We start from the raw sequence: 14,974 nt of genomic DNA on the forward strand, positions 1-14,974 counted from the left end.
AGTCAAGGATACTCCATCAAGTTTCAGGTGGAGTGTTTATTGAAGCAGAGCAAGGACGGGAGAGAGAGAAGAGGGAGAGAGATGCATGTGCCAACATGCTCAGGAACTTCAGGGGGAGTGGCCTGAACACTTCTTGACCCACCTGGTCTCGGTAAGTTACCATAAAAAGATGAATTGTGTGCCTAGCCACCCTGCTTTCTGAGACCCTAGGACCCCTTCCCATTGTGTGGTGCTTAGTCTTTGTGCTCTAATGTGCACAGCCACATTTTGTTTGTGGCTTCAAAGCACATGCACATCCCCCCCTGCAGAGGGGAGCTTCACAAGTGGTGAAGCAGGGCTGCAGGTGTCTCTCTGTCTCCTCCTCTCAATTTATCTCTCTCTAATAACTAAGATAGATAAATAAAATAGTAAACCTCAAAGCAGATGCACTGGGAGATACTAGTGCAGCTCTGGGGTGTCCTGGTGTCTGGCCCCTCTTCCGTGTGGTGTGATGATGGTGTGGGGCTTTGTTTGGACCGTGTGACCAGCTTCAGGCTTCTGATCACTATGTCTCCAGGACCAAGGGGTCTCTGTCTCTATGCAGCCCCTAACAACACCCTTGTGTAGTTCCCCTCACTCAAGTATGGGGACGCCTCCACTCGCTTCTAGTCAGCAGACTGTGGCCGGGGTGAGGGGGTGGCACTTTTGATTGTGTTGTGTTATCTTGACTCCCTTTCAGCCAGCTGGAGTGAGAGACTTCCTATTGGAAAACTCCCAACTTCCTGTTGGAAAATGTAGGCTGCCATGTTATGTGTGGGGCTGGCCTGTGGAGAGGGCCCAGTGGCAGAAACTGTGGGCAGTCTCTGACAGACATCCATAACCACATTGGAGGCTGAGAGGGCGCAGACCTATGACCATGACTTTTGTTCACAGCTGAGTGACCCTGGAAGCAGCCTTCCCCCAGGTCAGCCATGGGTGGGATCACATCCCTGCTGACACCAGTTCATCTTAGAAAGCCCCTGATTCCGACTCAGAAACAGAGAGAATGCATTTGTGACATGCTAGACCATTAAGATGGTGAGACTTTGTTACACACCAGGAGCAAACACAAGGGGCTGAGATGAGAGACAGCTCATCCTGTAGAGCACAGGCCTTATTATTATTTTAATTAGTGATTTAATGATGACCAACAAGATTGTGATATAAGAGGGATACAATTCCACTCAGTTCCCACTGCCAGAGTTCTGTATCCTATCCCCTCCATTGGAAGTTTCCTTATTCTTTATCCCTCTGGGGGTCGGGACCCAGAATCATTATGGGGTGCAGAAGGTGGGAGTTCTGGCTTCTGTAATTGCTTCTCCACTGGACATGGGCGTAGACAGGTCAATCCATACTCCCATCGTGTTTCTATCTTTCCCTAGTTGGGTAGGGCTCTGGGGAGGTTGAGTTCCAGGACACATTGGTGAGTTTCTGGCCAGGGAAGTCGCTTTGGTGTCATGGCAGCATCTGCAACTTGGTGTCTGAAAAGCATTAAGATATAAAATAGAAAAAAATGTTTAACAATCAGGAACCTAAAGGTAAGAATATAGCAGATGAGATTTGGGGGGTCTTTATGTTGGAAGAAGCTAGGAAGTCTATTTTAGGTATATTCCAAGAAGCTCATGGCTTTACTAATTTTTCCTGAGTCCAACAGCTAACCTGCAGATGGACTGAAAGTATTGTCTGGGTAGATGGTATCGGAGTTGGAAATAGGACTAGAAAGCTGGATCAGGGCAGAGAGTAGCTCCCAAATATAGGAAAAGTATGTAAACACTGCTACTGTAAACCCCATTGATCTGACCTAGGGCCCACGTCTATTCATATTTAGCACAGGAGCCTGTGTAACCTCTGCATGCCTGCCGGTCTGAGCTGGCATGAGCACATGCCTTATTATGCACAAGTTTAAGCCCTGGCACCACATGGGAGCAGCATGGGTGGTGGCAAGGTGCTGTGGTCAGTGGTAGTATAGCACATTCACAAAGCCTTGGGTTCATTCCCTGGCACTGCATAAAAAAAAATGAACAAGGGGCCAGATGGTGGAAAACCCGATTGAGTACACACATCACTGTGTGCGAGGGCTGGGGTTAGAGCCCCTGCTCCCCACCTGCAGGGGGGAAGCTTCACAAGCAGTGAAACAATCTCTCCTCTCCTCTCCTCTCCTCTCCTCTCCTCTCCTCTCCTCTCCTCTCCTCTCCTCTCCTCTCCTCTCCTCTCCTCTCCTCTCCCCTCCCCTCCCCTCCCCTCCCCTCCCCTCCCCTCCCCTCCCCTCCCCTCCCCTCCCCTCCCCTCCCCTCCCCTCCCCCCTCCCCTCCCCCCTCCCCTCCCCTCCTACCCTCCCTTCCCCTCCCTTCCCCTCCCTTCCCCTCCCTTCCCCTCCTCCTCTCCTCCTCCTCTCCTCCTCTCCTCCTCTCCTCCTCTCCTCCTCCTCTCCTCCTCTCATCCTCCTCTCCTCCTCTCCTCCTCTCCTCCTCTCCTCCTCTCCTCCTCTCCTCCTCTTCTCCTCTTGTCTCTTCTCTTTTTTGCCTCCAGGGTTATTTCTGGGGCTAGGTACCAGGAATCCACAGCTCCTGGAGGCTATGTTTTCCCCTTTTGTTGCCCTTGTTGTTTTAGCATTGTTGTGGTTATTGTTGTTGTTATTGATGTCGTTGTTATTGGATAGGACAGAGAGAAATGAAGAGGGGAGGGGAAGACAGAGGAGAGAAAGACAGACACCTGCAGACCTGCTTTACTGCTTGTGAAGCTACCCCCCTGCAGATGGGGGAGCCAGGGGCTTTACTGGGATCCTTAAGCCTGTCTTTGTGCTTCCCTTAACCCAGCCCCCACATGTGCTTAACTCAACCTCCATAAGTACTCCCTTCCTATCTCCCCCTCTCTCACTCTCTCTCCTATTAAATAAAGGGGGTAGGGAGAGAAAGGGAAAAAAGGGCTGCCAGGAGCTGTGGATTTTTGGTACAGGCATGACCTGCTCCAGTGATAACTCCGGTGGCAAAACAAACCCTATATAATTGCACATAATGTGGATCAGATATTTTATTTGAACATACACTGGAGCCAGAAGCATATCCACATGTCCTTCGCTATTGAAGGTGCTTTCTGTCTGACTGACTTATCACTGGTTTGCAGGACTGTAGAAGCTTGGGGTGCAGTTGCACTCCTCTGTTAGCAGAAGGCAGCACCCTTCTGTCTCCAGCCGCCCAGCGGCTGTGCCTCCAACCCTCCCACACCCCATCCCCCCACCTCACCCCCAGGCCGTAGAGACAGACAGCTGGGGAAGCACTTTTAGGGCTGTTATTGTGTCTGCCAGGAAGCCTCCCTTTTCATCTTTCCCCTCCCCACCCTGGAACACGCTTTTTGATGACTGTGTGATAAACACAGGGACGAGTGGAGGAGAGCTTCACCGTAGCCGTGAGTCACAGCTGAGCCCTGCAGACCAGAACTTGCACATCTCGTGTGTCCTTGCCATGACTTGGTGTGGTAGGTCCACCTGGGGGGCGGGGGGAAGACTTGGTGAGCTACCTAGTTTGGTGACACATCAAGGTGACTGGCTGAGGTTTTGTGTTCCTCCACCCCTGGCTTGGGCTGCAGAGCTCTCCTCCCCTGTCCATGGCATTGTTTCCCTGGCAGATAAACAGTTTACTTTAGAGATGATAATCGCCACCAGCCACCCCCAGCACAGAGAGCTGGAGCCGAGCTCGGAAAGTGTGACTCGGAAAACATGTTTGTTTATTATTTTTTTTCTTCTTGAATCTGTTGCTCCTTTTGCTGTTTTTCCTCTCACCTCACAGAACCTTTTGCCAAATAAAATGTGATCCTGGAACGACTGACTTATCTCTCTTTGTCCTTTGATCCTTGCCCGCCTCAGTGCCTGCACCCACAGGGCACTTCCGCAGTGCCTGCTCCTGGCGTCTGCAGTCACATCACACACACCCTCTGCTCCTTCCTGCACTCTTTCCTCAGTCTGTTTGACTCTAAGGACTTGGGTTTATTTTGCTGGGTGCCTGGCTGGGAAACAGTCACCACTGAGCTATCTAAGTGGGCTTCTGGCAGTTTTAAAATGCAAAGGCTCAGGACCATCAGGTTCCTTGTCCTGTTTGTTGTTCCACTTCAGGCTTCATCGACGTGCTGGTTTTTGGCTGAGTGGTGTGGGGTAAGGGTACAGGGAATGCTTCCAGTTGTGAGAACATTCAGTGGGAGACCTGGCTATGGGAAGAGGGGTCAGAACCCAAGATATGTGTCGCCTGATTCAGCCCTGCCCCCTGTCTGTCTCTGTTCCAGCCCAAGGTCCCTTCAGGTGTCTCTGTCCAGGTCACCTGGTCTGCTCTTGTATCCTTCTAGAGACATGATGCTCATTCCTTGTAGCAGTGGAGCAAGAGGGAACAGGGCAAGGGGCATAGTGGTCCCCTCTAAGCTCTACCGGTTGGGTTTTTGACTGACATCTACATGGAAGAATCACAAGAGAGACAGCCATGTTTCAGGGAGATGAACATTTCTTGAGACAAAGCAGGGATAGAAAAGAGAAGAAAGGGAGTCGGGCGGTAGCTTAAGTGCATGTGTCACAAAACACAAGGACTGGCGTGAGGATCCCGGTTCAAGCCCCCTGCGCCCCACCTGCAGGGGAGTCACTTCACAGGTGGTGAAGCAGGTCTGCAGGTGTCTGTCTTTCTCTCCTCCTCTGTCTCCCCCTCCTGTCTCCATTTCTCTCTGTCTTATCCAACAACGACGACATCAACAACAATAACTATAACAACAATAAAAACAATAAGGGTAACAAAAAGGAAAATAAATAAATAAATATTTTAAAAAGAGAGGAAAATACATGCTTTAGAGGCATGCAAACCTCAGAAAAAGGAGAAAAAAAGAAGGGGAGGAAGAGAAGAAGGAGGAAGAAGAATGGGAGGGAGAAGAGGAGGAGGGAGAAGAGAAGGAGGGATAGGACAGGAGAAGGAGAAGGAGATGATGATGATGATGATGATGATGATGGGAGGGCCCAAGGTTCCGAATCTGACTTTTATAGTGGCTTCTGGGGATGCTCGGGACCCTGAGGGGATGTGCTTCAGCTTTTGTCTCCAGGTGTTCACATCTGCAGTCACCTGCATTCTTAGCCTCTGCGGTCTGGCAGAGAGGGAGATGCTGGTGCTGGATGCAGACACTGGCGCTTCTGACCCCTCTCCCTGGCTGCCAGTTGGGGCGGGGGTGGGGTGGGGTTGGAGGTGGGGGCTGCTGCTAATGTTCTTCCTCCTTTCTCCAAGCAGACCCCTAACACAGCCCTTTGCTTTTCTAGCTTGGTGGGGAAACATGTAATGCATCTCATGGTGCTGAAGTGTGCATCCTTATAACTCATTGATTTCTTGGCGTCCTGAGCTGTCTGCTGGCGGAAACAAATGTATCCTCACACTCAGGAGGGATCCTTTAAGATTCTGAGAGAGGTTAGGGGGAGGTTACCTGGAACTTCCCATCCGTGTTTCTTCTCTGTAACATCTTTGAATACCGGCCTCAGTCAGTGGGTGCTCGGAGGTGAGTGGGCCCCTGTCGCTGTGTGTCCAGGTGTGAAATGATCAGAGGACACTTAGGGAGGGCGAGGGAGTGGTGGCGGCAGTAAGCACTGCAGAGCGCAGGACTAGCTTGCTGGTGGGGCCAGCTTCAGCCCTTGACATCCCCTCATGTCAGTGCAGAGAAGATCATGGGGGGGGGGGGTTTGACAGAAAGGGAGAGACTGAGTGTTTCGGGGTACAGGGGTGAGAGCATGATCTGTCAGGCTCAGCTGCCTCTATGGAGATGGGAGGGTGGTGGGTGACTTTGCAGGCTAACTTGGCGAAGGGTATTCTGCACAGAGACCAGTGTGAGCCAAAGTTGCGGGGAGGGGCTGGCTTGTGACCAGAATGGGTGTCACGGGTCTTGCTTGTTCAGTTTGCTGGATGCTTGTGGGGCAAGAACAGGGCATGAGGAGGAGGACGAAGAGGCAGGCTGAGCCAAGAGCTCAGACTGGGACTCCAGCACGGGACCTTATTCCCTGCCCCCTATTTGATCACACAGTTCAGGCCAGCTCTGCAGCAGGGTCGGTCACAGAGCTTCAACCTTGAAGCCCAAAAGTAGATTTAAAACATTTTTTTTTTTTTTTTACAGTTTTGTTGAGGTTCTGTTGGTTTATGAGGCTGTCTGTTTTAGGAGTTCAGTTTCACATCTCTTCCTGATATGTGGAACACCCCCCCCCCCCCCCCAGTACCAGCAGCCCTCCACCAAAGTCCCCTGGGGTGACTTCAGTTTTGCAAAATCTAAGGTAGGGGCAGGAAACCTTTTTTCCTGCTAGGGGCCATTGGGAGATTTATACCACCATTCATGGGCTCTACAGAGTTATCAACTTAAAGGTGAGCATGTGAGTGGCTATGATCAGAGCTCCTGGAGTTGCCGGGCAGGGCTGGGCCCAGTGACTTAGCAGGCTGGCTCAGCCCATGAGCACCCCAGGTCTGAGAGCTTGTTTTCACATGATGTTCTCTAGTCCCCACTGTTTTGTTTGTTTGTTTGTTTGTTTGTTTCCCTTCTGCCACCAGGGCTGTTGCTGGGGTGGGGCTCTTTGCCTGTACACAAACCCACTGCTCCTGGGGACCATATTTTCCTTTTCCCCCTTTCTCTCTTATTGGATAGAACAGAGAGAAATAGAGGAGAGAGAAGGAGAGATACCTGCAGACCTGTTTTACCACTCTTGGAGCATCCCCACTGCAGGTGGGGAGGGGGGCTTTGAACCTGGGTCCTTGCTCATGGTAATGTGTGCACTTAACTGGGTGTGCCACTGCCCAGCCCCTGCTGCTGCTTTCTGCTTTCTGCCCCACATGTGATTGATGTCACCCAGTATTTGTCCTGTTGATGCACCCTGCTTAGCCCGGTCCCTCCTCCTCCCTCTAGCTCCCTCCACATTGGGGCCTGGGGCTGGGGCAGGGGCTGGTCTTTTCTCACAGCTGTGTCTTCTCCATGCTGTGTAGACAGACTGTGTTTCCTGAGCCACTAGTGTCTGGGCCCCAGGCTGTTCCCTGGCTGGCTGTTGAGTCTTACTGCAGTGACTCTGTGTGTGTGTGTGTGTGTGTGTGTGTGTGTGTGTCTTTCAGGGTAAGCATGTTTCTTCCCTTCACTTAGAGACCCACAGTGATGGAGATGGGGTAGACATCTAGCCCCTGTTCCTTTGGGGACTCCAAAGCCAGTACTGCCTGCCTGGGGCAGAGGCTTGGTACTGTAGCAGCTGCTCTGGCTCTGAGTTTGCTGGGTTCTGAGAAATAGGGAGACACAAGCTCTGGAGTGGGGTACAGGGAATTTTGTATAGGAAGTCCCCCTCTTCAGAGGTGATGACTCCAGGCTGGAAATTTGTGATGACAGTGGTAACAGTGGCACTGAGATGACAGCGTGACAGTGAGATGTTATCAGTGGCCTTGATGACACTGTTGGCAGTTAGATGGCAGCAGTGGCACTGATTACAGTGGAGCACTGAGATGACAGCAGGAACAGTAATGTGAGAGGGCACTGAGATGACAGCGGTGACAGTGAGGTGGCAGTGGGGCACCGAGATGATAGTGATGGCAGTGGGGAATGGCAGAGGGGACAGAGACTCTGCTGGGGAAGCTGGACCTGAACTTTGGAGCAGGAGGAAGGGGAAAGGGGAGTGCAGACTTCAGTGGGGAGGGCTGAGGTGAGAAGGGGAGCACAGAAATGAAGAGGGGTTTCACAGGACAGTTGGAGAAGGGACCTGAGGACAGAGGAGAAAGGAAGGTCACCCCCTATGTCCCATAGTGGGTCCCAGTCACTCACGGTGGGTTCCAGGATACAAGACTTGCAAACTGAAAGGGGTGATTGGGAAGCAGTGAAAGGGATGGATTCAGTAAGAAGGAAACAGAGACAGAAGGACACGGGCTCCTCATGTTCTCAGGCACAAACCAGCACAGTCGTCAGTCACATTGTTCTCTCTCCTCAGATACCGTCCAGCCCAAATGCCGTCTATTCTGTGGGTCAGGGTGTTTCTTCAGCAAACCGCTTCAGGAAAATCCTTCCCCGCCCAGAGAGAGTGTGTGCAGGAGGTTTCTGCAGCAGCCTATTGTCCACTTGCCCTTCACAGGCTGGTCACCAGGAGACTGTGGGGAGAACACGTCCCTCTCCAAGCTGTAGGGAGCGGGTAGTGGGGGACAGGGGGTCCTTGTCTGTGCTGTTCAAGCACAGGAGGTGACTTGGTCTTGTGAGCATTATTCCCCGGAGCTGGAACCCCCTGGGGTTGCATTTATTTGGGTGGGTGGGGGGTGATCCAGCAAAGGGTCTCAGCTGGGATTGTTAGCACTTGCATGTGTGTGTGTGTGTCTGTGCGTGTGTGCGTGTGCATGAGTGTTTGTGTGTGTGTGTTTGTGTGTGTGTATGCACATGTAAAAGTGTGAGTGTGTGTCTTTACAGGTGTGTTGATGTGTTGGAGGGACGGTCAAGGGGAGACAGGAGGTGAGGAAGGAGGTCCGAGACTGTCTGGGGAGAAGTTTCCAAATGGGGCCACATCCTACTTGGGAAGCAAGTGTGGCTTCAGGGGGCCAGGAGGAAACTGGTGTGACTGTCCCTGTGCCTAGGGTGTGACAGGCAGTGGGAGGCAGAGGCCTGCAGGCTGGAAGGTCAGGTAATGGACACAAGAATGGTGGGTAGCTGACCTTGAGTCTAACCAGAGTCCTTGGTTCGTTGGTAAGGATGGACAAGGGGGGACTAGGGACTAGTATAGGAGTTGGAAGGAGGTTCCGGGTGGGGGTTGGATTGTGTCATTCATTCATTCATTCATTCATTCATTCATTCATTCATTCATTCATTCATTCACGGCACCTGGGAATGAACTGAGGACACTGTATATGCCTCACACCACCACTAAGTGGCCTCACTGTCATAATTTTTAAATGATCTGTTGACTTCTTTTTTAAATTTATTTTTATTATTATTAGAGAGCATAGAAAAAGCAAGAGAGACCAGAGCACTGCTCAGCATAAGTGGTACCTGGGGATGGGAACTGCAGCTTCTGGGGCCTTGGGCATGCAGGCTGGTTCTCTACAGGCCTTCTCATTTCTTTTGGCGGGGGGGGGGGGCAGAGAGTCACACACAGACACAGAGACAGACAGACAGACATTACAGCACCATCCATAGAGCTCCCATGTGGTGCTGGGGATCGTACCATGGACCTCACACACAGTAAGGTGTGTTTTCTACCCGCTGAGCTATCCAGAGCCTTTTAAAGTGATGTCAGCAGGGTTTGGGGATGGAGTGGCAAAATAGTGACATTGTAATGATGTGGGCTGAGCTCGTGTCTCTGCTGCAGCTCCGATGTCATGGTCCTAACCCCAGGGTCTCCAAATGCGACTTTCTCTGGGGAGGAGGTCCACTTTCAGATCTGATCTTCAGTTCATGAATATGAAATTAGTATTTCCTCAGGTAGCATTAATAAGTTTAGAAACAACCAAAGAAAACTGTGGGTATTTCTCCATGCTTGGCTTGTGACTTCAGTGATCCTGCTAGAGATGGGGGCAGGGGTGGGGAGTGAGCTTGCCTTTCACACACACCCATACACCCCTTTGGACTGAATCACAGGATAACTGGCCCCTTCTGTGAGCTCAGGCTTCTGAACCCCTCTGTCCTCCACCTTTTATTTTATTATTATTTTTAAATATTTATTATTTATTCCCTTTTGTTGCCCTTGTTTTATTGCTATAGTTATTATTGATGTCGTTGTTGTTGGATAGGACAGAGAGAAATTAAGAGGAGGGGAAGACAGGGGGAGAGAAAGACACCTGCAGACCTGCTTCACCGCCTGTGAAGTGACTCACTCCCCTGCAGGTGGGAAGCCGGGGGCTCTAACCGGGGTCCTTACGCCGGTCCTTGTGCTTTGTACCACCTGCGCTTAACCCACTGCGCTACTGCCCGACTCCCTATTATTATTATTTTTAATTGCCACCAGAGTTATTGCTGAGGCTGGGTCACTTCTCTTTCTTTCTTTTTTTGCCTCCAGGGTTATCACTGGGGCTTGGTGCCTGCACTGTGAATTCACTGCCCCTGGAAGCCATTTTCCCCCTTTTGTTGCCTTTGTTGTTTATTATTGTTGTTGTTGTTGTTGGACAGGACAGAGAGAAATGGAGAGAGGAAGGTAAGACAGGGGGAAAGAAAGACAGAACCTGCAGACCTGCTTCACCACTTCGGACGACTCCCCTGCAGGTGGGGGCTCGAACCGGGATCCTCACGCTGGTCCTTGTGCTTTGTACCATGTGCGCATAACCGTCTGTACTACTGCCCACCCCCCTTTTTCATTTTTGTTGGGTAGGAAAGGGAAATTGAGAAAGGGGGTAGATAGAGAGAGAGAAAGATAGACACTTGTAGATCTGCTTCACCGCTCATCGTAAGCTCCCTTGTAGGTGGGGAACAGGGCCTTACCCGAATCCTTGCGCATGATCACAGTCATGTAAGCAGGGTGTGCTGCCACCCAGCCCCTGGCCACCACCTTTCAGAGCACAACGCCTGGGCTGGGTTGAGGGGGACTTGGCTGGGGACAGGACCTGAAGTTGTAGGCGTCTGTGTTGGCCTTTGGCTGGGCTCTGGTGAAGTCTGTGCTGTGTCCAGCCAGCTGGGAATCATCCTGGGCAGGCTGTCACCTGAGAGAGAGTCAGGAGAGCTGGCAGGGTGGGGGTATGGGTGTGGGCAGGACAAGACCTGTGCTGCTTACCAGACCTCCTTGCAGACAGCTCAGTTCAGCAGGCAAGGAGTTCACACCCTCAGACTCCCATTTCTCCTGGACACATCAGGACACAGGTCACAGACTGGACAAGCCGTGACTTGCAGGGAAAGGAGTTGGGGGGGGGCCAGGGGGGCAGAGTCCCCGAGGACCATGAGGGGGGAAGGGGACAGGGGCAGGCTGGGCAGGATTAAATAAGAGTGGAGTGTTGTTTTTAGAATGAAAGGCACGAGAGGCTGAACTCCAGGTGCAGCCCTGCATACACCCCCCCCCACCACCACCACCGTAGAGTGTGGAGTCACCTGTCAGAGCCTCAAATATGGAGGAAACACCCAGAATCTTACTGTGTGTGGAGTGAAGGTTGAGGATTCATCTGTTTCTAGTGAGGGGGAAAAGGGTTTTCATAAGATGGATCCAAGAGCCATCAGCTTCCTGCCAGCCCTGGATTTGAACCCTGGGCTCCTGAGTGTCCTCAGGCTTATTCCTGCCACCTCTGCATCCTCAGCCTCCTCCCTGAGACCATGGGCCAGGCTCTGTCTGGTAAAAGCCACCCAGGGAAGCACAGGGACAGTAGACACTCCTGCCATCTGCTGTCATAGAACAGAGCTCTTCTCATCCTGTCTGCTTCCCAACTCTCTGGCTTTTAAGAAGGAACATTCCTTTCCCTTTTCTTTCCTTTCCTTTCCTTTCCTTTCCTTTCCTTTCCTTTTCTTTTCTTTTCTTTTCTTTTCTTTTCTTTTCTTTTCTTTTCTTTTCTTTATTGGGAGATTCATGTTTTACAGTCAATAGTAAATACAGTAGTTTGTACATGTATAACATTTCTCAGTTTTCCACATAATAATACAACCCCCACTAGGTCGTCTGCCATCATGTTCCAGGACCTGAACCCCTCCCCCACCCACCCCAGAGTCTTTGACTTTGGTGCAGTACACCAACTCCAGTCCAAGTTCTGTCTGGTTTTTCTGATCTTGTTTTTCAACTTCTGTCTATGAGTGAGATCATCCCCTATTCAAGGAAGGAACATTTTTTAGTTAAGTTGCTAGGACAGAAGAGGAGGAGATAGAAGAGAGAAGAGAGAGAGATGCCTACAGACCTGCTTCACCACTGGTGAAGCATCCCCCTGCAGGTGGGGGCTGGGGGCTTGAACCTGGATCCTCGTGCACTATAATAGGTGCACTCGACCAGATGTGCTACTGTCCGACCCTAAGAGGAAACATTCTTGACAATCTTCTGTTTCATCCTCTGGTGGAGTTCTGCCTTTTCCCAGGGCGGAAGATCTCTGCTGCTTCCTTTCAAAGTCCCGTCTTCTCTCTCTCCACAGCGAGCTGTGTGCCACCGTGCCAGAATGGAGGGATGTGTCTCCGGCCTCAGCTGTGCGTGTGCAAACCTGGCACCAAGGGGAAAGCCTGTGAGAAGATGGCCGCTCAGGGCACCTCAGCACCTGTCTTAGGAGGGCCTGGGGCCATGTCCTTGTGGGGCCCCCCTGAGCCAGCAGCCAAGCTCGCGGCCTTGAAGAAGGCAGATGTTTTGCCTGGAGCCAGCCCCGGGGCCCAGGTGACCCTGACCCTCAAGCCGAAGCCTGCGGTGGGACTCGCCCAGCAGACACGTGCCCAGTAAGTGTTGAAGCCGGCCTCCCTCCCGCTCAGGAGGGGTTGGTGCCTCTCGTGGACCTGCTGACTTGGGCCACTCTTCTTTTCCTTCTGCAACAGGCAGGGGCCACTGGGATACTGATGCTTTTCTTTCCTTAGGACTTTACCTGCTCTGCTCACACATCAGGTCTCTTAAAATGTTTTTTTTTTTAAGAACATTATGTATTGGACAGAGACAGAAAAACATCAAGAGGGAAGGGAGGGGGGGGGGATAATGATGTTGAGAGAAATATCGCAGCCCTGCTTTATTGCTTGCGAAGCTTTCCCTCTGCAGGTGGGGATCAGAGGCTTGAACCTGGATCCTTGTGCATTGCTTTCATTTTGTTCACCCGCTTCCTTCCCCCTTCCCTCAGCCTCCCTCCCTCCCTCCCTTTCTCTTTATTGTCACTGGGGTTATCTCTGAGGCTCCTTGTCTGCACACAAATCCACCACTCCCTGTAGCCACTTTTTTCTTTTCTTCTCCTCCTCCTTTATTTGATAGGACACATAGAAACTGAGAGGGGAGAGATAGATGGAGAGGGAGGGAGAGAGGGAGGGAGGGAGCTACACCTGCAGACCTGTTTCACCACTCATGAAAATTTCCCCCTGCAGGTAGGGACCGAGGGCTTGAACCCGGTTCCTTATGCATAGTCATACGTACACTCAACCAGGTGGACCACTGCCCAGCCCTGTCCTTGGACACTGTAACCTTTCTGCTCTGCTTTGTCGAGTGCACCTGCTCCTGGGCCCTCAAGTCTCTTAAAAATATTTCTTCCTTGTGCTTATCCTGGGGAGACTCACTAAGAGCACAGAGTGAGGCGGTGGTGAGAAAGATGATGACTAGGGATAGAGGGGAAGGGAGAAAGAGTTATTTGCTTATGGAGGAGATGTGAGTTGAATAGTTCTCTGAGGGATTCTTGAGTGGAGTGAGAGCTAAAGGGCGGGACTGTGCAAGCTCTGTGGGGGAGGATGGGCTCAGCTGTGTACCAGAAGATTCCATGAGAGCAAGTCCTGGGCAGAGGCTGCTGGCCTCCTGGCAGGTGACGCACATCTTTTGTCAGCACCAGCTCTGCCTCCCTGTCGCTTCTCTGCCTCTTCTTTGCAGGAGCTTGTGATGTGCCCATGGGAGCAGGCTTTGTCTTGGTGTCAGGAAGCAGGTGCTGCACTGTGAAGAGAGATCCTGGAGGGCAGGTCCCCCCCACCCCCCACGGCACCAGCAGCGGCTCTCAGGCCACACAGGGTCCTGCTCCAAACTGCTTCCTCTTTATTCTCTGCTCTGCTGGGATCACACAGTGCAGGACAACTGTGCAGCCACCACTTGTCAATCATCCAGGAATGTGAAATACAGGAAATCTCCAGCGTCCACATGGGTGGGCCCTGCAGTTCATCTGAGAGTCACTGGCTTGGAATTTTGGGATTTTGGGGTTTCTCATCCCCTCTCCCCCCACCCTCAGCTTCTACATGGTGATGAGAACCCAAGTTAGCTCATGGAGGTGCTTCCATGTGTCTCTGGCAACCTGAGTCTATACTCCACCCCAACCCCCCGTCCCCATCTTGGGCCACCTGCTCTCCCTGCTGAGCGGGTCCATGTTACTTTCCCTTCTTATCCCTCCTCAGTCCTCGTCTCTCTGCTCCTTCATTTCTCCCCACTTTGAATCCTCTCTTACTTTAGTTCTCTTGTGATAGATTGAAGGGGGGCTAGTTTGGAACCTACCTGCTTGGTAGCTTTTCAGTTAGAAAACACTGTCAACACCCATGTCTAGTGGAGAAGCAATTACAGAAGCCAGACCTTCCACCTTCCGCACTCCATAAAGATCTTTGGTCCATACTCCCAGAGGAATAAGGAGTAGGGAAGCTTTCAGTGGAGGGGATGGGAGGTGGAACTCTGATGGTGAGAATTGTGGGGTGTTTTTTTTTTGTAATTTCTATTTTTTAGTTAATTTTTTATTTTACAAAATTACACATCAACAGGGGTTTAAATCGATACCATTACCCACCACCAGAATTATGAATCTTCAGTCTCCCCACTGCAATCCACCACAGTTCCCCTAAGGTTATAGACATGGGCTAACCATCATCTCTACAACTGTTTGTCCACATTTATACATAGTTGTCCCCTTTTTCTCCTGTTCCAATTCTGTCTTCCCCTCCAAAGCCACTCATGACAACATAACTACCTCCATACGTCCCTCTCCTTTTCCTTCTGTCTCTCTGGGTGCTGATGGAGCTGGAGTGCAGAGTCCTCTTATCTTCCTCCTGTCACTTCGTTCCCTGCTGGGAGTATGGCTCAAAGTTGTTTTTGGGATGTAGAAGGTAGGAGGTCTGGCTTCTGTAATTGCTTCTCTGCTGAACATGGGCATTGGCAGGTCGATCCATAACCCTAGCCTGTTTTTTTTTTTTTTTTTGCCTCCAGGGTTATCGCTGGGGCTCGGTACCTGCACCACGAAGCCACCACTCCTGGAGGCCATTTTTTCCCCCTTTTGTTGCCCTAGTTGTTTATGGGTGTTGTTACTATTATTGTTGTTGGATAGGACAGAGAGAAATCGAGAGGGGAGGGGAAGACAGAGGGAGAGAAAGATAGACACCTGCAGACCTGCTTCACCAC

At 51.4% G+C, this 14,974-nt stretch overlaps 1 protein-coding gene across 7 annotated transcripts in view; it reads left to right on the plus strand.

The window, feature by feature from the left end:
- The window catches only part of LTBP1 (latent transforming growth factor beta binding protein 1), a 304,975-nt gene that overhangs the window by 17,110 nt on the left and 272,891 nt on the right, over positions 1-14,974 (plus strand). For all 7 annotated transcript variants that reach the window (XM_060186845.1, XM_060186846.1, XM_060186848.1 and 4 more), the window contains exon 3: positions 12,063-12,354. In XM_060186845.1, the coding sequence (XP_060042828.1) occupies positions 12,063-12,354 (292 nt within the window). The remainder of the gene's footprint in view (positions 1-12,062; positions 12,355-14,974) is intronic.

The sequence above is a fragment of the Erinaceus europaeus genome, chromosome 3, assembly GCF_950295315.1.
Source record: "Erinaceus europaeus chromosome 3, mEriEur2.1, whole genome shotgun sequence".
Lineage (NCBI taxonomy): Eukaryota > Metazoa > Chordata > Mammalia > Eulipotyphla > Erinaceidae > Erinaceus > Erinaceus europaeus.